Here is a 22,243-nt window from a genome sequence, read left to right as displayed (position 1 = left end):
CTTCTTGTCCCTTGTCATCTGTCATTCTGGACAAGGGACATAGAGATGTGTGCCTGCCTTTGCTTGGGTCTCCAAGAAAGGAGGAGACACTCGATCTGAGCAGAGGTCCCCAGCTCACTGGGACATTTGTGGCCGGACATTCGCTGAGCTCTGCTCACTCTCGGAAGGGCCCTGTGTTGGCAGTGAGGACACTAGGAGAGGCAGGACACGTCCCACCCATAGGTGACTATCTAGCAGCTGCGGTCCCCATGGGAAGGCAGGGAAAGGTCCCCTAAGAGGAGCAGAAGAAATGAAAGAAGGCTGAGGCGGTGGGGCTCCAGGGGGGGAGCCCCGCAGTGGAGATGCCCTGCCCGAGCCAGGCTGGCCTGGGATCTCTGTTCAGTGCGATGCTTCTGGGCAGCTCATCACAATGTAGCGGGGAGGGGACCGTGGCTGCGGTGTGCTCCCTGCCTCTGTCTCCAGGAAGTCGGGGAGTGAGAGCCTGGATCTGAGGCGCACAGACCCAGCTGTTCAGATGGCGGGGCACGGCCCGAGCCGGTCAGAGTCAAGGTGAAGATCCCGGAAAGGATAGTGACAGAGGTGGGGCCTCGGTCTTGGATGCCTGGTTCGGGCCGGCAGAGAGAAGGGGCCCGGCCGGGCAGCAAGGCGTGCACGTCGACATGTGAGGGAGCACGGCCGGCCCCCCATCCCGGAATCCAGGTCAGTCCAGCCGGCAGCCCGAGAGCCCCCGGCAGGGTGGTCAGGCGGAGCCCTTCTCCCAGCGGGGCTAAGGGTGGTAGACTCGGGGCCCCAGAGGGACGAGCCCAGGCTCTTCCTGGAGCTGGTGTCTGGACCGAGGGAGAGCGGTAGGGCCTAGTACACCCACCCACCCTGGGTAGAGGCGCTCAGGCCCCGCTGAGGCCGGGGTTTCTGGAGAGGGCGGCCGCAGGCTGCGTCCACTCAACTGTACCTCGGGGGTTTGAGGGAGCTGAGGACCTTGGGGTGAGGGACAGGATCCCAGGTCAGAAAGGGCAGGGGCACGGGCCGGGCTAGGGAGTCCAGGCGGGGACATGGGGGGAGGACCGAAGGACTCAGGTCCCTAGGACACACAGAAGGAACCTGCCGGAGCTTGGGCACCCGCGTCCTTCTGTGAAGGGCCAGGGGCAGGATGGGCATTTGGGTGGACGAGTCGGGCCAGACTTCCACAGCGGAGTCTCACAGACACAGGGTGTGTGTGTGTGTGTGTGGGTTGGGGGAGGCGGCTGGGACACCTCAAGTGGGCAGAGGGCAGGGCCTGGGTCCTGTGGCCATTCTTGGCGAGGATGCAGAAGGAGGACAGAGGGAGCCTGGGCCCCTCAACAGAGTCAGTCTGAGCCTTCCGAATGCCTGCCCCTCCCCCGCTGACATGGCAGGTGCTCCGGGGAGCCAGTCCGATGAGGACCCCAGCAGCCCCGATGAGGAGGGGTCCAGCACCAGAGGGGCCCCAGAAGGAGCCCAGCCCTCGCTCCCAGATGCATTCGGCATGAGGCTGGCTGACCTGGTGGCATTCCTGCTCCTCAAGTATCGCACTCAGCAGCCGACCGACCACACAGGCGGAGATGCTGGCGGCGGTCAGCCAAGATGACCAGGACCACGTCTCCGGGATCTTCCGTCAAGCCTGCGAGTATCTGCAGCTGGTCTTTGGTGTTGACGTGAAGGAAGCGGACGCCAGAGACCACTCCTTCTTCCTGGTCACCATCCTTGGCCTGATATGTGATGGGATGCTAAGCAGTAGGCAGGGCATGCCCACGGCCAGCCTCCTGGTGCTGGTCTTGGGGGTGGTCCTCCTGGAGAACAACTGTGCCCCTGAGGAGGAGGTGTGGAACGTGCGGGCTACCAACTGAGACCTACTCTGATGACAACGTGACCTAGGGGCAAGAAATCAGGACGCGTTATCAGGGCATTACGTGAGCAGCACCAACTAACCAGCAGGATCAGTTGGAAGAGACCAAAGTGGGAAGTGTGTGGCCACCGTGGATAAAAGGGGAGCTAACAACTGAAAAGCAACTCTGAGGACAACGTGACTTGGGGGCAAGAAAACAGGACTTTCTTTTGGGGCTTATCTGAGCAGGACCAACTAACCAGATGGAACAGTTGGAAAAGACCAAAGCAGAAAGTGGGGGGGAGGGGCTACCAACTGGGATCCTACTCTGAGGACCACTTGATCTAGAGGACAAGAAAACAGGACTCTTTGCTCGGGCCTAAATGCGCAGGACCAACTAACCAGCAGGAATATGTGGTGGAGACCAAAGGTGGGAGTGTGTGCTGGGGAGGGGTGGCTGGAATAAAATGGGGGCTACCAACTGGAACCCTACTCTGAGGACAACTTGACCTGGGGGAAAGATAAAAGGACTCATTGTTGTGGCCTATTTGAAGAGGACCAACTAACCGGCAGGAGCACGTGGAAGAGACCGAGGCGGAACTTTGTTGGCGGTAGGAATAAACGGGGGGCTACCAACTGAGAAACTACTCTGAGGGCAACTTGAACTGGGGGCAAGAGAACAGGACTCTTTTTGGGGCCTATCTGAGCAGGAACACCTAATCAGCGGGACCAGTAGGAAGAGACCAAAGCAGAAACTGTGAGGGGGGCAGCAGGAATAAAAGGGGGGCAACCACCTGAAACCATTCTCTGAGTAGAACTTTACCTGGGGGCAAGAAAAAAGGACTCTTTGTTGGGGCCTATCTGTGCCGGAGCAACTAACCAGCATTAACATTTTGAAGAGACCAATGCAGGAAGTGGGGGAAACGAATAAAAGGGAAGGCAACCATCTGAGACCCTATCCTGAACACAATTTGACCCGGTGGCAAGAAACCAGGACTACTGGTGCGTGTCTATCTGAGCAGGACCAACTAAGAAGCAGGAACAGTTGGAGGAGACCACAGCGGGAAGAGTGGGGAAGGGAACAAAGGGGGACTAAAAACTGAAACCCTACTTTGAAGACACCTTGACCTGGGGCATGAAAATAGGACTCTTTCTTGGGGCCTATCTGAGCCGGACCATCCAACCAAAAGGAAGAGTTGGAAGAGACCAAAGCAGCAAGTGGAGGCAATAAAGGGGGCCTACCAACTGAGACCCTACTCTGAGGACAACTTGACCTGGGGGCAAGTCAACAGGACTCTTTGCTGGGGCCTATCTGAGTAAGACCAACTAACCAGCAGGAACAGTTGCGAGAGACCAAAGCGGGAAGTAGGGAGGGGCAGGAATAAAAGGGGTGCTGCCAAGTGAGACACTACTCTGAGGACAATTTGACATAGGGGGCAGGAAAACAGGACTCTTGGTGGTGCCTATCTGAGCAGAACCAACTCATCAGGAACATTTGGAGGAGACCAAAGCAGGAAGTGTGTGTGTGTGTGTGTGTGTGTGTGTGTGTGTGTGTGTTGGGGGGTGGCAGGAATGAAAGTGGGGCTACAAACTGAAAACCAACTCTGAGGACAAATTGACCTGGGGGAAGAAAATCAGTCTTTGTCGGGGCCTATCAGAGCAGGTCCAATTAACCAGAAGGAACTGTTGGAAGAGATCAAAGTGGGAATTGGGGGAGGACAAGAATAAAAGGAGGGTACAAACTCAGACACTACTCTGAGGATAACTTGACCGAGGGGGCATGAAAACATAACTCTTTGTTCGCCCTATCTGAGCAGGAACAATTAACCGGCAGGGACATTTGGAAGAGACCAAAGTGGGAAGTGAGGAGGCAGGAATAAAAGACAAGTACCCCCTGAAACCCTACTCTGAGGACTCCTTGACCAGAGAGCAAGAATATAGGACTTGTTGTTGGGGCCTATCTGAGCAGAACCAACTAACAAGCAGGAATACTTGGAAAAGACCAAAGCAAAATGTGTGGGGTGAGGCTGTGAGTATAAAGGGGGGCTACCAACTGAGACCCTACCTTGGGGACAGCTTCATCGAGGCGGCAAGAAAATAGGACTTTTCGTTGGGGCCTAAGCAGAGCAGGGAACCAGCAGGGACATTTGGAGCAGACATAAGCGGGAAGTTGGGATGTGCAGGAATAAAGGCAGGGCTACTGCCTGCAACTCTACTCTGAGGACAACTTGACTTGGGGGCAAAAAACCAGGACTCTGTGTTGGGGCCTATCTGAGCAGGATGCACTCATCAGCAGGAACAATAGGACGAGACCAAAGCAGGAAGTGCGGCGGGGGGGGGGGGCAGGAATGGGGGGGAGCTACCAACTGAGAGCCTACTCTGAGGGCAACTTAACCTAGGGGGCAAGAAAACAGGACTCTGTGTTGGGACATAGGTGAGCAGGACCAACTAACTAGAAGGAACAGTTAGAAGAGACCAAATAGGGAAGTGTGTGGGGGGTGGGAATAAAAGGGGAGCAACCAACTGAGACCCGACTCTGAGGACAACTTGACTCAGGAGGCAAGAAAACAGGACTCTTTGTTGTGGGCCTACCTGACCAGGAACAACTAACCAACAGGAGCAGTTGGAAGAGACCAAAGCGAGAAGTGAGGGAGGGGCAGGAATAAAAGGGGGACTACCAACTGAGAACTTACTCTGAGGACAAGTCGTCCTGGGGCAAGGAAACAGGACTCTTGGTTGGGGCCTATCTAAGCAGGACCAGCTAACCAGCAGGAACAGTTGGAAGAGAGCAAGCGGGAAGTGGGGGTGGGGCAGTTATAACAGGGGGGCTAAAAACTGAGACCCGACTCTGACGACAACTTGACCTATGGGACAAGAAATCAGGACTCTAAGTTGGGGCCTATGTGAGCAGGACCACCTAAGCAGCAGGAACATTTGGAAGAGACCAATGCAGGAAATGTGGGGGGGGTGCGGGAATAAAAGCAGGGCTACCAACTGAGACCCTACTCTGAGGACAACTTGACCTAGGGAGTAAGAAAACAGGACTCTTCTTTGGGGCCTATCTGAGCAGGACCAACTAAGCAGCAGGAACTGTTGGAAGAGACCAAAGCAGGAAGTAGGGGGTGCAGGAATAAAAGGGGGCTAACAACTAAGACCTTACTCTGGGGACAACTTGACCTAGGGGGCAAGTAAAGAGGACTCTTTGTTGGGCCCTATCTGAGCAAGACCAAGTAACCAGCAGGAATAGTTGGAAGAGATCAAAGTGGGAAGTGGGGGAGAGAGAATAAAAGGGGGGCTACAAACTGAAACACTACTCTGAGGACATCTTGATCTGGAAAAACAGATCTTGATCAAGAAAACAGGACTCTTTGTTGGGACTATCTGAGGAGGGCCAGCTCACCAGGAGGAACAGTTGTTAGACAGCCCAGCAGAACGTGTGCAGAAGGGTTAGGAATAAAAGGGGAGGCTACCAACTGAGACCATACCCTGAGGACAACTAGACCTAGGGGGCAAGGAAACAGGACTCTTTGCTGCGGCCTATCTAACCAGGCCCAACTAATCAGCAGGAACAGTTGGAGAAGACAGAAGCTTGAAGCAGGGTGGCAGCGTTAAGGTGGGGCTACCAAGTAAGGCCTTACTCTGAGGACCATGTAACCTGGGGCCAAGAAAACAGGACTCTTTGTTGGGGCCTATCTGAGCAGGACCAGCTCACTAACAGGAACAGTTGGAAGAGGCCAAAGTGTGAATTGCAGGGGCAGGAATAAAAGGGGGGCCACCGACTGAGACCCTACTCTGAAGACAACTCGATATAGGGGACAAGAAAACAGGACTATTGGTTCTGGCCTATCTGAGTAGGACCAACTAACTAACAGGAACAGCTGGAAGAGACCAAAGCAGGATTGGGGTCAGGAAAAAAGGGGCTGCCAACTGAGAACCTGTTCTTCAGACAAGTTGACATTGGGGGCAAGAAACAGGGCTCTTTGTTGGGACCTACCTGAGCAGGACCAACTAACCAGCAGGACCGGCTGGAAGAGACCAAAGCGGGAAGCGTGGGGGGAGAAAACAATAGGGGGGCCACAAACTGAAACCCTACTCGGAGGAGAACTTGACCTGGGGCAAGAAGAAAACAGGACACTTTTTGGGGGCCTATCTGAGCAGGAGTAACCAACCAGCAGGAAAAATTGGATTAAACCAAAGGCGGAAGCGGGGGGGGGCAGGAATAAATGGGGAAGCTACAAACTGAGACCCTACTCTGCAGAAAACTTGACGTAGAGGGCAAGAAAATAGGACATCTTCTTGGGGCCTATCTGAAGACAACCAACTAACCAGCAGATACAGTTGGAACATACCAAAGCAGGCAGAGGGGGGTGGCAGGAATAGAAGGGGTACAACCAACTGAGACCATACTCTGAGGATAACTTCATCTAGGGGTCATGGGAAATGGACTCTTTGTTGCGGCCCATCTGAGAAGAACCAACTAACCAGCAGATACAGTTGGAACAGACCAATGCGGCAAGTGTTTGGTGGAGGCAATCAAAGGGGGTCTACCAACTGAGGTCCTACTTTGAGATCAACTTGACCTAGTGGGAAAAAAAAAAACAGGACTCTTTTTTGGGCCCATCTGAGCAGGACCAACTAACCAGCAGGAAGAGTTGGAAGAGACCAAAGCTGGAAGTGTGTGAGGGGGTGCAGGAATAAAAAGGGGCTACCAGCTGAAACCCTACTCTGAGGACACACTGACATGGGGGCAAGAAAACAAGACTCCTTGTTGGAGTCTATCTGAACAGGACCAACTAAGCAGCAGGAACCTTTGGAGCAGATCAAAGCTGGAAGTGAGGGGAGGCATCAATAAAAGTAGGGCTACCAACTGAGACCCTACTCTGAGGACCATTTGACCTGGAGCAAGAAAACAGAACTCTTTGTTGGGGCTTATCTGACCAGGAACAACTAACCGGCAGGAGCAGTTGGAAGAGACCAGGAAGTGGGGAGGGCAGGTATAAAAGAGGGCCTACCAACTGAGACCCTGCTCTGAGGACAAGTTGATCTGGGGGCGTGAAAACAGGACTCTTTGTTGGGGCCTATCTTAGCAGGACCAATGAACCAATAGCAGCAGTTGTGAGAGACCAAAGCAGGATGTGGGGAGGCGGGAGAAAAAGGGAGGCAACCAACTGAGACCCTACTCTGAGGACAAATTGACCTAGGGGGCAAGAAAACAGGACTCTTGTTTCGGGCCTACATGAGCAGGACCAACTCACCAGCAGGAACCATTACGAGAGAAGAAATGAGGAAGTGTGTGTAAGGGGGTGGCAGGAATAAAAAGGGGGCTACCGACAGAAACCCTACTTTGAGGACAACATGACATAAGGACATGAAAATAGGACTGATTGTTGCGGCCTACCTGAGTAGGACCAACTAACCAGCAAGAACTGTTGGCCCAGGAATAAAGGGGGGGCTAACAACTAAGACCTTACTCTGGGGACAACTTGGCCTAGGGGGCAGGTAAAGAGGACTCTTTGTTGGGCCCTATCTGAGCAAGACCAACTAACCAGCAGGAATAGGTGGAAGAGACCAAAGCAGGAAGTGGGGGAGAGAGAATAAAAGGGGGGCTACAAACTGAAACGCTACTCTGAAGACAACTTGACATGGGGGTAAGAAAACGGGACTCTCTGTTGGGACTATCTGAGGAGGACCAGCTCACCAGTAGGAACAGTTGTTAGACAGCTAAGCAGAAAGTGTGCAGAGGGGGTAGGAATAAAAGGGGTCTACAAACTGAGACCCTACTCTGAGGACAACTTGGCCTAGGGGGCAAGGAAACCGGACTCTGCTGCAGCCTATCTAACAAGGCCCAACTAATCAGCAGGAACAGTTGGAGGAGACAAGAGCTTGAAGCGGGGTGGCAGCATTAAAGTGGGGCTACCAGCTAAGGCCCTACTCTGAGGACCATGTAACCTGGGGCCAAGAAAACAGGACTCTTTGTTGGGGCCTATCTGAGCAGGACCAAGTTACCAAAGTAGTTGGAAGAGGCCAAAGGGGGAAGTGTGTGGGGGCAGGAATAAAAGGGGGACTACCAACGGAAACACACCTGTGAGGAAAACATGCCCTGGGGGCAAGGAAACAGGAATTTGGGGGGGGGGGGTTCTGAGTAGGACCAACTACCTGGAGGGAACAGTTGGAAGGGACCAAAGCAGGCATTGTGTGGGTGAGGCAGCAGGAATAAAAGTGGGGCTGCCAACTGAAACCCTACTTTGAGGACAAATTGACCAGGGGGCAAGAAAATAGGAGTCTTTACTGGGGTCTACCTGAGCAGGACCAAGTAAGCAGCAGGAACTGTTGGAAGAGACCAGAGCAGGAAGTAGGGGGTGCAGGAATAAAAGGGGACGCCAACAACTAAGACCTTACTCTGGGGACAATTTGACCTAGGGGACAAGTAATTAGGACTCTTTGTTGGGCATATCTGCGCAGGACCAACCAAGCAGCAGGAATAGTTGGAAGGGACGGAAGCGGGAAGTGTGGGAGAGGGAATAAAAGAGGGCCTACCAACTGAAACCCTACTCCGAGGACAACTTGACTTGGGGGCAAGAAAATAGGACACTTTGTAGGGACTATCTGAGGAGGACCAACTCACCAGTAGGAACAGGTGTTAGACAGCTAAGCAGAAAGTGTGCGGAGGGGGTAGGAATAAAACGGGGGCTACCTACTGATATGCTTCTCTGAAGACAATGTGACCTAGGGGGCAAGAAAACAGGGCTCTTTCCTGGGGCCTATCTTAGAAAGATCAACTAACCAGCCTGAGCAGTTGAAGAGACCACCTAGGGAAGTGTTGGGTGGAACAGGAATAAAACTGGGGCACCCAAAGGAAACCCTACTCTGAGGGAAACTGGGCCTCGGGGGCAAGAAAAGAGGATTCTTTTTTGGGGGCCTATCTGAGCAGGACCAACTAAGCAGCAGGAACTGTTGGAAGAGACCAAAGTGGGAATTGGGTGGGGGCAGGAATAACGGGGGGCTAACAACTGAGACCCTACTCTGGGGACAACTTGACCTAGGGAGCAATGAAACAAACAATACTCTTGGTGGGACCTATGTGAGCAGGACCAACTAACTCGCAGTAACAGTTGGAAGAGACCAAACCTGGAAGAGCGTTGGGGTCAGGGAAAAAAGTGGGGCTAACAGTTGAAACCCGACTCTGGACAATTTGACCTGGTGGCAAGAAAATGACTCTTTGTTGGGGCCTATCTGAGCAGGACCAACTAACCAGGAGGAACAGTAGGAAGAGTCGGAAGCAGGAAGTGTGTGTGTGGGGGGGGAGAAGCAGGAATAAAAGGGGGGTACCAACTGAAACCCTAGTCTGAGGACAACTTGACCTGGAGGCAAGAAAACAGGACTCTTTGTTGAGCGCTATGTAAGCAGGACCAAGCAACCAGCAGGAACAGAGGGAAGAGACCAAAGCGGAAAGTACGTGGGGGGCAGGAATAAAAGGGGTACTACCACCTGAGCCCCAACTCAGAGGACAACTTGTCCTGGGCGCAAAAAAAAACAGGATTTTTTGTTGGGGCCTATCTGAGCAAGACCAACTAACAAGCAGGAACATTTGGAAGAGACCCAAGCAGAAAGTGTGTGTGTGGGTGGGGGGCAGAAGTCAAAGAGGAGGCTACCAACTAGGACCCTCCTCTGGCGACAACTTGATCTAGGCCGCAGGAAAATAGGATTTTTGTTGAGGCCTATCTAGGTAGAACAAGTAACCAGCAGGAACAGTTGGAAGAGACCAAACCAGAAAGTGTGGGCGGGCAGGAATAAAAGGGGAGGCTACCATCTGAGACCCTACCCTGGGGACAACTTGACCTAGGGAGCAAAACAAAACAAAACAAAACAAAACAAAACAGGAATCTTGGTGGGGCCTCTCTGAGCAAGACCAACTAACCAGCAGGAACAGTTGAAAGAGACCAAAGAGGGAAGTATGTGGGAAACAGGAATAACGGCGGGGGGGGGGGGGGGATACAAACTGAAACTCAACTCTGAGGACAACTTGAACTCGGGGCAAGAAAACAGGAGTATTGTTGGGGCCTGAGAAGGAACATCTAACGAGTAGGAACAGTTGAAAGACACCAAATCAGGAAGTGTGTGTCGGGGGGTGGCAGTAGTAAAAGGGGGACTACCAACTGAAATCATACTCTGAGGACAACTTGATTTGAGGGCAGGAAAACAGCACTTTTTGTTGGGGCCTATCTAAGCAGGACAAACTATCCACCCGGAACAGTTGGAAGAGACCAAAGCAGGAAGTGTGTGGGGGTTGGGGGGGGCGGAATAAAGGGAGGGGGCGACAAACTAAGACCCTACTCTGGGGACAACCTGACCTAGGGGGCAAGAAAACAAGACTGTTTCTTTGGGCGCATCTGAGCAGGACCAAGTAACCACAAGGAGAATTTTGGAAGAAACCAAGGAGGGAATTGTGTGTGGTGCAGGAATAAAAGGGGTGCTACCATCTTAAACCCAACTCTGAGGACAACTTACTTTGGGGCAAGAAAACATGACTTATTCTTGGGGCCTATCTGAGCAGGACCAACTAAACAGCAGGAAGTGTTGGAAGAGAACAAAGCAGGGAGGGAGCAGGAATAAAAAGGGAGGCTACAAATGAGAACCAACTCTGGGGACAACATGACCTAGGGGAGAGAAAATAGGACTCTTTGTGGGGCCCTATACGAGCAGGACAAACTTCCCAACAGGAGCGGTTGGACGAGACCAAGGAGGGAAGCGTGTGGGGTGCAGGAAACAAGGTGGGCTACGAACTTAAACCCAACTCTGAGGACAATTTACCTGGGGGCAAGAAAACATGACTTATTCTTTGGGCCTATCTGAGCAAGACCAACTAACCAGCAGGAACAGTTGGAAGAGATAGGAATTGGAGGGGGGACAGGAATGAAAAGGACGCTACAAATGAGACCCTACTCTGGGGACAACATTTTCTAGGGGGCAACAAAATAGGACACTTTGTTGGGCCCTACCTGAGTAGGACAAACTAACCAACAGAAGAGGTTGGAAGAGACCAAGGAGGGAAGCGTGTGGGGTGCCGGAATAAAAGGGGGGCTACCAACTTAAATCCAACTCTAAGGACACCTTGACCTGGGGACAAGAAAATAGGACTCTTTGTTGGGACCTATCTGAAAGGGAACAACTCACCGCCAGGAACACTTGGAACAGACCAAAGTGGGAAGTGGCAGTTGGGAGGGGCATTAATAAAAGGAGGGCTCCCAACTGACACACTACTCTGAGGACAACATGACCTTGGGGGCAAGTAAACAGGACTCTTTTGCGGGGCCTATCTAAGCAGGACCAGCTAACCAGCAGGAACAGTTGTTAGAGACCCAAGCAGAAAGTGTGGGGAGGAAGGAATGAAACGGGAGGCTACCAACTGAGACCATACTCTGGGGAAAACTTGACCTCGAGGGCAAGAACAGGACTCTTTGTGGAGGACTATCTAAGCAGGACCGACAAACCAGCAGGAACAGTTGGAGCAGACCAAAGTGGGAAATGTGGGGGGGACAGCAATAAAAGTGGGGCTACCAATTTACACCCTACTCTGAGGACAACGTGGAACAAGAGAACAGGACTCTTTGTTAGGGCCTATCTGACCAGGACCAACTAACCAGCAGGAGAATTTGGAAGAGACCAAAGAGGGGTGTTGGCTTCAAAGGGGCCTACGGACTGAGCCCCTACTCTGAGGACAATGTGACCTGGAGCAGGAAAATAGGACTCTTTACTGGGGCCTATCTGAGAAGTACCAACTAAGCAGCAGCAGGAGTAGTTGGTAGGGATCAAAGCGGGAAGTGGTGGGGGAGGGAATAAAAGGGGGGCTTCAAACTGAGACACTACCCTGGGGACAATTTGAACTAGGGATCAAGAAAACAGGACTCTTGGTGGGGCCTATCTGAGCAGGACCAAGCAACCAGCGGGTACAGTTGGAGCACACCGATGTGGGAAGTGTGCGTGGGGGGAGCAGGAATCAAAGGGGGTCTACCAACTCAGATCCTACTCTGAGGACAACTTGACCTAGGGGCAATAAATCAGGACTCTTGGGGGGCCTATCTGAGCAGGACCGACTAACCCACAAGAACAGTTGGAAGAGGCCAAAGTGGGAATTGGGGGGGAAGAAATAAAATGGTGGCAACCAACTGAGACCCTACTCTGAGGACAACTTGACCTGGGGGGCAACAAAACAGGAAACTTGGTCTGGGCCTCTCTGAGCAGGATCAACTAATCAGCAGGAAGAGTTGGAAGAGACCAAAGCGAGAAGTGTGGGGGTTCAGACATAAAACAGGGGCAACCAAGTCAGACCCTACTCTGAGGACAACTTGACCTTGGGGGCAAGAAACGGGACTCTTTCTTCGGGGCTATCTGAGAAGACGCACTCACCAGCAGGAACAGTTGGAAGAGACCAGAGCAAGAAGCGTTGTGGGACAGGAATAAAAAGGGGGCTACCAATGGAGACAGTACTCTGAGGGCAAGTTAATCTGGGCGTAAGAAAACAGGACTTTTTGTTGGGGCCTATCTGAGCAGGACCAACTAACTAACAGGAGAAGTTGGAAGAGGCCAAGAAGGGAAGTGTGTGAGGTACAGGAATAAAAGCGGGGGCTACCACCTTATACCCAACTCTGAGAACAACTTGACCTGGGGGCAAGGAAACACGATTATTTTGGGGCCTATCTGAGCAGTACCGACTAACCAGTAGTAAGAGTTGGAAGAGAACAAAGCAGGAACTGTGTGTTGCGGCTGGTGGTGGCAGGAATAAAAAGGGGGCTACCAATTAAACCCTACTCTGAGGACAGCTTGACCTAGGGGCATGAAAATAGGACTCTTTGTTGGGGCCTATCTGAGCAGGATAAAGGAACAGTTGCAAGAGACCAAATTGAGAAGTGGTGGCGGGGGGGGGGGAGCTATAAAAGGAGTGCTACCAACTAAGACCCTACTCTGGAAACAACTTTAGCTAGGAGTCAGAAAATATGTTTCTTTGATGGGGCCTATCTGAGCAGTACCAACTATACCAGCAGGAAGGGTTGGAACAGTCCAAAGCGGGAAGTGTCGGGGGGCAGCAATAAAAATGGTGCTCCCAACTGAGACCGTACTCTGAGGACAGCTTGACTCTGGGGGCCATAAAACAGGACAATGTTGGGGGGGCCTATCTGAGATTGATGTCTAACCAGCAGGAACAGTTGCAAGAGACTAATGCAGGAAGTGTGGGGGGCAGGAATAAAAGGGGGGGCTAGTAACTGAGACCATACGCTGAGGGCAACTTGATCTAGGGGGCAAGAAAACAGGGCTCTTTGTTGGGACCTATCTGATAAGGACGAACTAACCAGCAGGAACAGTTGGAAGAGACCAAAGCAGGAAGTGGGGTGGGGAGGGAATAAAAGGGGGACTACAAACTGAAATCCTACTCTGAGGACAAGTTGACTTGGTGGCAAGAAAATAGGACTTTTTGTTGTGGCCTATCTGAGCAGGACCAACCAACCAGCAGTAAACTCTGGAAGGACCGAACCAGGAAGGTGGGGGGGGGGCAGGAACAAATGGGGGGCTACAAATTGAGATGCTACCCTGTGGACAACTTGACACACGAGGCAAGAAAACATGACTCTTATTGGGGCCTATCTGAGTCGGACCAACTAACGAGCAGGAACAGTAGGACGAGATCAAAGCAGGAAATGGGGAGGCAGGAACAAAAGTGGACACCAACTGAGATCCTACTCTATGGACAACGTGACCTGGGGGGGCAAGAAACCAGGGTTCTTCCTTCTGGCCTATCTGAGCAGTACTACCTAATCAGCAGAAAGAGCTGGAAGACACCAAAGCAGGAAGTGTGGGAGGCATGAGTAAAAGGGGGGCTACCAACGAAGACCCTACTCTGAGGACAACTTGAAGTGGGGCAAGTAAACAGGGCTCTTTGATGGGACCTATCTGACCAGGACCAACTAGCCACCAGGAGTACTTGAAGAGACCAAAGCGAGAAGTTTGCCGGGGCAGGTATAAACGGGGGCTACCAACTGAGACCCTAATCTGAGGACGACTTGGCCTGGGGGCAAGAAAACAGGACTCCCTTTTGTGGCCCATGTGAGCAGGACCAAGTAACCAATAGAGCAGTTGGAATGGACCAAAGCAGGAAGTGGGGGGGGGGCAGGACAAAAGGGAGGCAACCAACACACACCCTACTCTGAGGACAACGTGACCTCGGGGGCAAGAAAACAGGACTCTTGGTTCGTGCCTATGTGAGCTGGACCAACTAACCAGCAGGAACAGTTGGAAGAGACCAAACCAGGAAGTGTGTTTGGAGGAGTGGCAGGAATCTAAAGGGGACTACCAAATTAAACCAGATGCTGAGAACAATGTGACCTAGGGGCATGAAATTAGGACTGTTTCTTGCAGCCTACTTGAGAAGGAACAATTAACCAGCAGGAACACTTGGAAGATACCAAAGCAGGAACTGGTGGATCGGGAATAAAAGGGGGCTGCCAACTAAGACCCTACTCTGGAGACAACTTGACCTGGGGGGAAAGAAAACAGGAATCATGGTGCAGCCTATCTGAGCAGGGCCAACTAACCAGCAGGAAGAGATGAAAGAGACCAAAGTGAGAAGTATGGGGGGGGGAGCAATAAAAGGGGGCCTACAAACTTAAACCCAACTCTGAGGACAACTTGACCTGGGGCCAAGAAAACAGGACTTTGTGTTGGGCCTTACCTGAACAAGACCAACTAATCAGCAGGAGCAGTTGAAAGAGACCAAACCAGGAAGTGTGTGTGTGGGGGGGGCGTGGTCAGCAGGTACAAAAGGGGGGTGCCAAATTAAACACAACTGTGAGGACAACTTGTCCTAGGGGCAGGAAAATAGGATTCTTTGTTGAGACATATACAAGCAGGACAAACTAACCTATAGGAACAGTTGGAAGAGACCAAAGCAGGAAGGGGGAGGCAGGAATAAAAGGGGAGGCTACCACCTGAAATCCCACTCTGAGGTCAACTTGACCTAGTGGAATAAAAATAGGACTCGTAGTTGGGGCCTATCTGAGCAGGACCAATTAACCAGCAGGAACAGGTTGAAAAGACCGAAGCAGGAAGTGTGGGGTGGGCAATAGGAATAAAAGGGGGGGCACCAACCGACTCCCTACTCTGATGACCACTTGACCTGGGGGAAAGAACATAGGACTCTTTGTTGGGCCCTATCTGAGCAGGACCAAGTAACAAGCAGGAACCGTTGGAAGAGACCAAAGTAGACAGAGTGGGAGGGCAGGCAAAAAAAAGGGGGGCTACCAAGTAAGACCCTACTCTGGGGACAACTTGATCTAGATGGTAAGAAAACAAGACTGTTTGTTCGGTCCTATCTGAGCAGGAGCAAATAACCAGCAGGAGCCTTTGGAAGAGAACCAAACGGGAATGGGGGGGGGGATAAGAGGGGGGCTGCCAAATGGGACCCAATTCTGAGGGCAACTTAACCTGGCGGCAAGATAATAGGACTCTTTGGGGGCCAATCTGAGTAGGACCAACTAACCAGTGGGAACAGTTGGAAGAGGCCAAAGCAGGAATTAGGGTGCAGGAATAAAAGGGGGGCTACCAGCTGAGACCATACTCTGAGAACAACTGGACAAAGCGGGCAAGTAAATTAAGACTCTTTTTTGGAGCCAATCTGAGTAGGACCATCTAACCAGCAGGAAGAGTTGGAAGAGACCAAAGCAGGAAGTGTGGTGACCAGGAATGAAAGGGGCCTAGTAACTGAGACCCTACTCGGAACACTACTTGACCCAGGGGGCAAGAAAACAGGACTCTTTATTGGGGCCTGTTGAGCAGGACCAACTACACATCAGGAATCGTTGGAAGAGACCAAACCGGTAAGTGGGAGGGAGCAGGAGTAATAGGGGGGCTGCCAACTGAGTCCCTACTCTGAGGACAACTTGTGTTGGGGACAAGGCAACAGGACGCTTTGCTGGGACATAGCTGAGCATGACCAACAAACCAGTGATTACAGTTGGGAGAGACCAAAGCAAGAAATGTGTGGGTGGGGGTGTGGCAGGAATAAACGGGGGGGGGGGCTACCAACTGCAACAGTACTCTGAGGACAACTTGACATGGGGTCAAGAAAACAGAACACTTTGTTGGGGCCCTGTCGGAGCAGAACCAACCAACCAGCAAGAACAGCTAGAAGAGACCAAAGCAAGAAGAGAGGGGGGAGGAATAGAAGGGGGGCTACCAACTGAGACCCTCCTCTGAGGACAACTTGTCCGAGGAGCAAGAAAACAGGAGGCTTTGTTCAGGCCTATCTGAGCAGGACCAAGTAACCAGCAGGAACAGTTGGAAGAGAGAAAAGTCGGAAGCGTGTGTGGCGGGGCGGCAGGAATAATAGGGGGGACGGGCCCAGGCTCTTCTGCAGCAGGTGTCGGGACTTCATGGAGATCCGCAGGGCCCATCCCGCCCCGGGGAGAGGAGATTAGCCTGGGCCGCGGTGCCGGGGTACGTGTAGAGGGTGGCCGCAGGCCCCGTCCACTCAACTGTGCCTCGGGGATCTGAGGAAGCTGAGGACCTTGGGGTGAGGGACAGGATCCTAGGTCAGGAAAGGGCAGGGACACAGGACGGGGCCACGGTGTCCAGGTGGGGGTCAGAGGGAGGACTGAGGGACTCGGGTCCCCAGGACAGAGGGGACGTCCCAAAGTTCAAGACCTCAGGCCTTCTGAGAAGGGCCCTTGGGAGGCATGGGGACTCGCGGAGGAGAGTCTGGCCAGACTTCCGCAGCAGCCGGGTCTCAGAGACACCGGAGGAGGCGCAGGGGGCGGGGGGGGGGGTGGCTGGGCCACCTCAGGTGGGCAGAGGGCAGGGCCCGTGTCCCGGGGCGATTCCTAATGAGGAACAGAGGGACCTGCAGGCAAAGGAGCCTGGACCCCACAACAGAGTCAGTCCGCGCAGGCCCCCGGGAGGGATGGGGACACTGGGCGAGGCTGGACTTGGGCATCCGGGTCTCGGATCACCTGGACGGGGGAGTGGGGGTCGGATGGGTGAGCTGGGCAGAACCTAGGACCCGCTGTCTGTCGGGAGCAGCCGCTCCGGTGGGCAGACGGGAGGAGGGCCCAGGTGCTGTCAGGAGACCAGGTCCACCCCAGCCCAGAGCTACGAAGTCAGTCCGTGCCGCAGGCCCGGGGAGCCCCTGCATCGGGTGTCCAGAGGTGGCGGGCACCCCGTCACTGAGCCTGGGCGGTGCGTCCCAGAGACCTTCGGACCCGGTCTGAGGGGCACGAGTTCCCATCGTCAGCGGCCACGCGCACAGGCCAACCCCGGGGTGCAGGAGGCCACCTAGGGAACACCGAGAGAGGGACTCTGGCCCCCAGAACGCAGGCCCTGGCCGGAAGGCGACCCCTAGCGGCAGCCTAGGGAAGCCCCTAGTGGGAATGAGGCCCCGCGGGGTGTCTGGACTTCCGCATCCGGGTCTCAAGAGACTGGCGGGGCGGGGCGGGGCGAGGGGGCCCTCGGCGTCGGCGTGGGCGTAGGCGTCTTCCGGCCGCGCCTGGAATCCCGTCAGGCGCGGCAAGGGCGCAGAGCCTCGTGGGCTTCGAGGTGAGGCCCAGAGGGACGAGCGAGGGAGCCGGGACCCAGAGGGGAAGGAGTCCGGCGGGTGGCGGCGGCGGTGGAGGCCGCAGGGTGGCGCGACCACGACGACTGTGACCAGGGCGTGAGGCGTGGGCGGACTCGGGCTCTGGGTCCCAGCCCGACTGAGAGCTGGTTGCGCGCGAGGAGCCGGCGTCAGGCGGCAGAGCCCGAGGCCCAGGCCGCCCAGGGAGTCCGGATGGGGTCGAGAGGATAGGGCTGAGGGACCCCAAGGAAGCCACGTGAGCCCCCCGCCATCGGCCCCGGGCCTCCCCGGACTTGGTCGCCTCGTGCGACGCCAGCCGCCTTGGCCCGGACCTCGCCGGGCCGTGAGGGTTCTGGTGGGAGGCAGCGGGCCCGGGGCTCCCCGGGAGAGCCCTGCGGGAGGACTGCCGGAGGCCCCTTGGACCCCAGCCCCGGGGCCGCCCTCGGAAAGCCGCCCCCGCGGTGGGTCTGGGCGAGGGGAGGGCCTTGGTGTGCGGGGCTGGACCCCGGTCAGCCGAGGCAGGATCCCGGGCCCTGGCCGGGGTGCAGGGGAGAGAGGAGGCGCTGCGTCCCAGCCCAGGACACCTGCGTAGGGCCCAGGCCTGCCCTGCCGCTCGGGTCCGCTCTGGCTGTCAGCGGAGGCCCAGAAGGGGCAGGCCCAGGCCTGATGGGGGGTGGGGGGGGTGGGGGCTCCCGGGGCGGGGCCGCCCAGAGTCCTGGCCAGAATCCCCTGGCCGCAGTGGGGGGTGGGGGCCCGGGGCGGTGCTCGCGGTCTGCACCCACCCTGAGACCCTGAGGCGCCCCCTCCCTCCCCCCCTCCCTCCCTCCATCCCTCCCTCTTCCAGGGGCTCTGCGAGCTCTGCAGTTGAGGCCTTGGTCTGAGGCAGGAGTCCTGAGGTCACAGAGCAGAGGAGGCGCGGCCGCGTGCCAGTCGGTTGTCCAGGCGAGGTGGGTGCACCCCGCGTGGGGCCGGGGGCTCGCCCATCCCACCCCAGATGGGACCCCTCGGCCCCCAACCCCCACGCGGCCCCGCTCTCAGGCCTGGGAGCTCGGGGTCTGGGTGGGCTGGGCCTCCCCCTGAGGAGCCACCCCTCTTCTGTCTTCAAGGTCTGGCGACCATCATGTCCCTGGGTGAGAGCAGTATGTTCTGCAAGCTGAAGGAGGAGCCAAGAGAGGTCCCACTGCCATGGGATGCACCGCTGCCAGAGCCTGAGGACAGGGAGGTGGAGGAGGTGGAGTTGAAGAAGGAGGAGTTGGAGTTGAAGAAGGAGGAGTTGGAGGAGGAGAAGGTGGAGGAGGAGGAGGTGGAAGAAGTGCATTTGGAGGTGGAGGTTGAGGTGGAGGAGCTGGAGGTTGAGGTGGAGGAGGTGGAACCCCAGGAAGAGGAGTTGGAGGAGGAGGAGGTGGAGGTGGAGTTGGAGGTGGAGTTGGAGGTGGAGGAGGTGGACTCGGAGGAAGAGGAGGAGTTGGAGGAGGAGGAGGTGGAGTTGGAGGAGGAGAAAGCAGAGGAGGAGGAGGGGGGGTACCCATCTCCCCCCTCCTCCTCCTCCTCCTCCCCTTCCTCCCCGTCCTCCTCCTGCTCTGTCCTCATTCTGGTCCCCCTGGAGGAGGGGTCTGCTGCTGCCGGGTCCCCGAGTCCTCCCCAGAGCCCTCGGAGCTCCTGCCCCTCCCCCAGTGCCATGGCAGGCGCTTCGGGGAGCCAGTCCCACCAGGGCTCCAGCAGCCCCGATGAGGAGGGGTCGAGCACCTGGGGGGCCCCGGCAGGGGCCCAGGCCTCGCTCCCAGATGCGCTCCGCGTGAAGGTGGCCGGCCTGGTGCTGCTTCTGCTCCTCAAGTATCGCACCAATCAGCCGACCACACGGGCGGAGATGCTGGCGGCGGTTAGCCAAGATGACCAGGACCGCTTCCCCGTGATCTTCCGCCGAGCCTGCGAGTATCTGCAGCTGGTCTTTGGAGTCGACGTGAAGGAAGTGGACCCCCGCGAGCGCTCCTACGTCCTGGTCAGCATCCTGGGCCTCAGCTGCGATGGGACGCCGAGTGGTAGGCACGGCATGCCCAAGACCAGCCTCCTGGTGCTGGTCCTGTGGGTGATCCTCCTGGAGGAGGACCGTGCCCCTGAGGAGGCGGTGTGGGAAGCGCTGGGGGTCATGGGGGTGTATGCCGGCAGGGAGCACGTATTCTATGGGGAGCCCAGGGAGCTGCTGACCGAAGTCTGGGTGCAGGAAGGGTACCTGGAGTACCGGCAGGTGCCCGGCAGCGAGCCCGCACGCTACGAGTTCCTGTGGGGTCCCAGGGCGCACGCAGAAACCAGCGCCGTGCAAGTGCTGCAGCACATCCTCGCGGTCAACAGCAGGCAGCCCGGGTCTCCGTGTCTGTCCGAAGAGGCTGTGAGCCATGAGGAAGAGCGGGCCTGAGCCCGAGGGGCAGCCGGGCCCGTTCCCACCTGGGGTCGAGCAGCCTCTCCTGCGGGGCACGAAGCCAGGCCACTTCTCCCCTGCGAGTGCGAGCAGAGCGGGCGCTGGGCGTTGTGAGTAGTGGAGGGCCAGGGCGGCTTGGGGGAAAGCGGGGCCAAGCGCACGTTTGGGTGGGTTCTTGTTCTCTGTCTACGTGGCCTCGGAAATCGATCTTTGTTTCGTCGAGGAAGTTTTCAGATGTTGTTCCTTGTCATAGAAGGTTTCGTGAGCCTCGGGCTCAGTGTGGGAGTGGCACCCACGCCACAGGTGTTCAAGAGTCAGAGTTTTGCCGTTTGGTGCAACGAGCTGGGAACCCTTCCGTCCTCGTTCGGGATCCAGAAGGGAATCGCGGTGCCTGGGCTGGGCACAGACAGGGATGTCTTGCAAACGTGAAGACCTTGGCAGTAAACGGATGGCTTCAGGACATGGAGAAATAAAAGATGTTCGTTCTTGCTTCTTGTCCCTTGTCATCTGTCATTCTGGACAAGGGACATAGAGATGTGTGCCTGCCTTTGCTTGGGTCTCCAAGAAAGGAGGAGACACTCGATCTGAGCAGAGGTCCCCAGCTCACTGGGACATTTGTGGCCGGACATTCGCTGAGCTCTGCTCACTCTCGGAAGGGCCCTGTGTTGGCAGTGAGGACACTAGGAGAGGCAGGACACGTCCCACCCATAGGTGACTATCTAGCAGCTGCGGTCCCCATGGGAAGGCAGGGAAAGGTCCCCTAAGAGGAGCAGAAGAAATGAAAGAAGGCTGAGGCGGTGGGGCTCCAGGGGGGGAGCCCCGCAGTGGAGATGCCCTGCCCGAGCCAGGCTGGCCTGGGATCTCTGTTCAGTGCGATGCTTCTGGGCAGCTCATCACAATGTAGCGGGGAGGGGACCGTGGCTGCGGTGTGCTCCCTGCCTCTGTCTCCAGGAAGTCGGGGAGTGAGAGCCTGGATCTGAGGCGCACAGACTCAGCTGTTCAGATGGCGGGGCACGGCCCGAGCCGGTCAGAGTCAAGGTGAAGATCCCGGAAAGGATAGTGACAGAGGTGGGGCCTCGGTCTTGGATGCCTGGTTCGGGCCGGCAGAGAGAAGGGGCCCGGCCGGGCAGCAAGGCGTGCACGTCGACATGTGAGGGAGCACGGCCGGCCCCCCATCCCGGAATCCAGGTCAGTCCAGCCGGCAGCCCGAGAGCCCCCGGCAGGGTGGTCAGGCGGAGCCCTTCTCCCAGCGGGGCTAAGGGTGGTAGACTCGGGGCCCCAGAGGGACGAGCCCAGGCTCTTCCTGGAGCTGGTGTCTGGACCGAGGGAGAGCGGTAGGGCCTAGTACACCCACCCACCCTGGGTAGAGGCGCTCAGGCCCCGCTGAGGCCGGGGTTTCTGGAGAGGGCGGCCGCAGGCTGCGTCCACTCAACTGTACCTCGGGGGTTTGAGGGAGCTGAGGACCTTGGGGTGAGGGACAGGATCCCAGGTCAGAAAGGGCAGGGGCACGGGCCGGGCTAGGGAGTCCAGGCGGGGACATGGGGGGAGGACCGAAGGACTCAGGTCCCTAGGACACACAGAAGGAACCTGCCGGAGCTTGGGCACCCGCGTCCTTCTGTGAAGGGCCAGGGGCAGGATGGGCATTTGGGTGGACGAGTCGGGCCAGACTTCCACAGCGGAGTCTCACAGACACAGGGTGTGTGTGTGTGTGTGTGGGTTGGGGGAGGCGGCTGGGACACCTCAAGTGGGCAGAGGGCAGGGCCTGGGTCCTGTGGCCATTCTTGGCGAGGATGCAGAAGGAGGACAGAGGGAGCCTGGGCCCCTCAACAGAGTCAGTCTGAGCCTTCCGAATGCCTGCCCCTCCCCCGCTGACATGGCAGGTGCTCCGGGGAGCCAGTCCGATGAGGACCCCAGCAGCCCCGATGAGGAGGGGTCCAGCACCAGAGGGGCCCCAGAAGGAGCCCAGCCCTCGCTCCCAGATGCATTCGGCATGAGGCTGGCTGACCTGGTGGCATTCCTGCTCCTCAAGTATCGCACTCAGCAGCCGACCGACCACACAGGCGGAGATGCTGGCGGCGGTCAGCCAAGATGACCAGGACCACGTCTCCGGGATCTTCCGTCAAGCCTGCGAGTATCTGCAGCTGGTCTTTGGTGTTGACGTGAAGGAAGCGGACGCCAGAGACCACTCCTTCTTCCTGGTCACCATCCTTGGCCTGATATGTGATGGGATGCTAAGCAGTAGGCAGGGCATGCCCACGGCCAGCCTCCTGGTGCTGGTCTTGGGGGTGGTCCTCCTGGAGAACAACTGTGCCCCTGAGGAGGAGGTGTGGAACGTGCGGGCTACCAACTGAGACCTACTCTGATGACAACGTGACCTAGGGGCAAGAAA

The 22,243-nt window shown here is 56.2% G+C and overlaps 3 protein-coding genes across 3 annotated transcripts; all 3 read left to right on the top strand.

Moving 5' to 3' along the window:
• Positions 1-1,147: 1,147 nt before the first annotated feature.
• Positions 1,148-1,883, top strand: LOC124525361 (melanoma-associated antigen 10-like). Its single transcript, XM_047097733.1, is given in 2 exon segments — positions 1,148-1,558; positions 1,560-1,883. Coding segments are annotated over 2 exon segments (714 nt in total). The 3' UTR covers positions 1,863-1,883.
• Positions 1,884-18,998: 17,115 nt separating this feature from the next.
• Positions 18,999-20,343, top strand: LOC124525369 (melanoma-associated antigen 8-like). The gene is made up of 3 exons (XM_047097747.1): positions 18,999-19,437; positions 19,660-19,964; positions 20,108-20,343. Exons 1-2 carry the CDS (start codon positions 19,117-19,119, stop codon positions 19,849-19,851), a joined length of 513 nt encoding a protein of 170 aa, XP_046953703.1. The 5' UTR covers positions 18,999-19,116; the 3' UTR covers positions 19,852-19,964; positions 20,108-20,343.
• Positions 20,344-21,490: 1,147 nt separating this feature from the next.
• On the top strand, positions 21,491-22,226 carry LOC124525360 (melanoma-associated antigen 10-like). The gene is given in 2 exon segments (XM_047097732.1): positions 21,491-21,901; positions 21,903-22,226. Coding segments are annotated over 2 exon segments (714 nt in total). The 3' UTR covers positions 22,206-22,226.
• The last annotated feature ends 17 nt before the right edge of the window (positions 22,227-22,243 follow it).

Source organism: Lynx rufus, unplaced genomic scaffold (genome assembly GCF_022079265.1).
Source record: "Lynx rufus isolate CCGP_SWC_20201006 ecotype Redwood Valley unplaced genomic scaffold, mLynRuf1.p SCAF_40, whole genome shotgun sequence".
NCBI classification, from domain to species: domain Eukaryota; kingdom Metazoa; phylum Chordata; class Mammalia; order Carnivora; family Felidae; genus Lynx; species Lynx rufus.
This window is presented reverse-complemented; position numbering and strand designations above follow the sequence as displayed.

Excerpts from the sequence above, each read along its gene's own strand:
- LOC124525369 (XM_047097747.1), top strand. The coding sequence starts at position 19,117 with ATGGCAGGCGCTTCGGGGAGCCAGTCCCACCAGGGCTCCAGCAGCCCC. Across the intron at positions 19,438-19,659 it reads GCGAGCGCTCCTACGTCCTG|GAAGGGTACCTGGAGTACCG; the intron begins GTCAGCATCCTG and ends GTCTGGGTGCAG.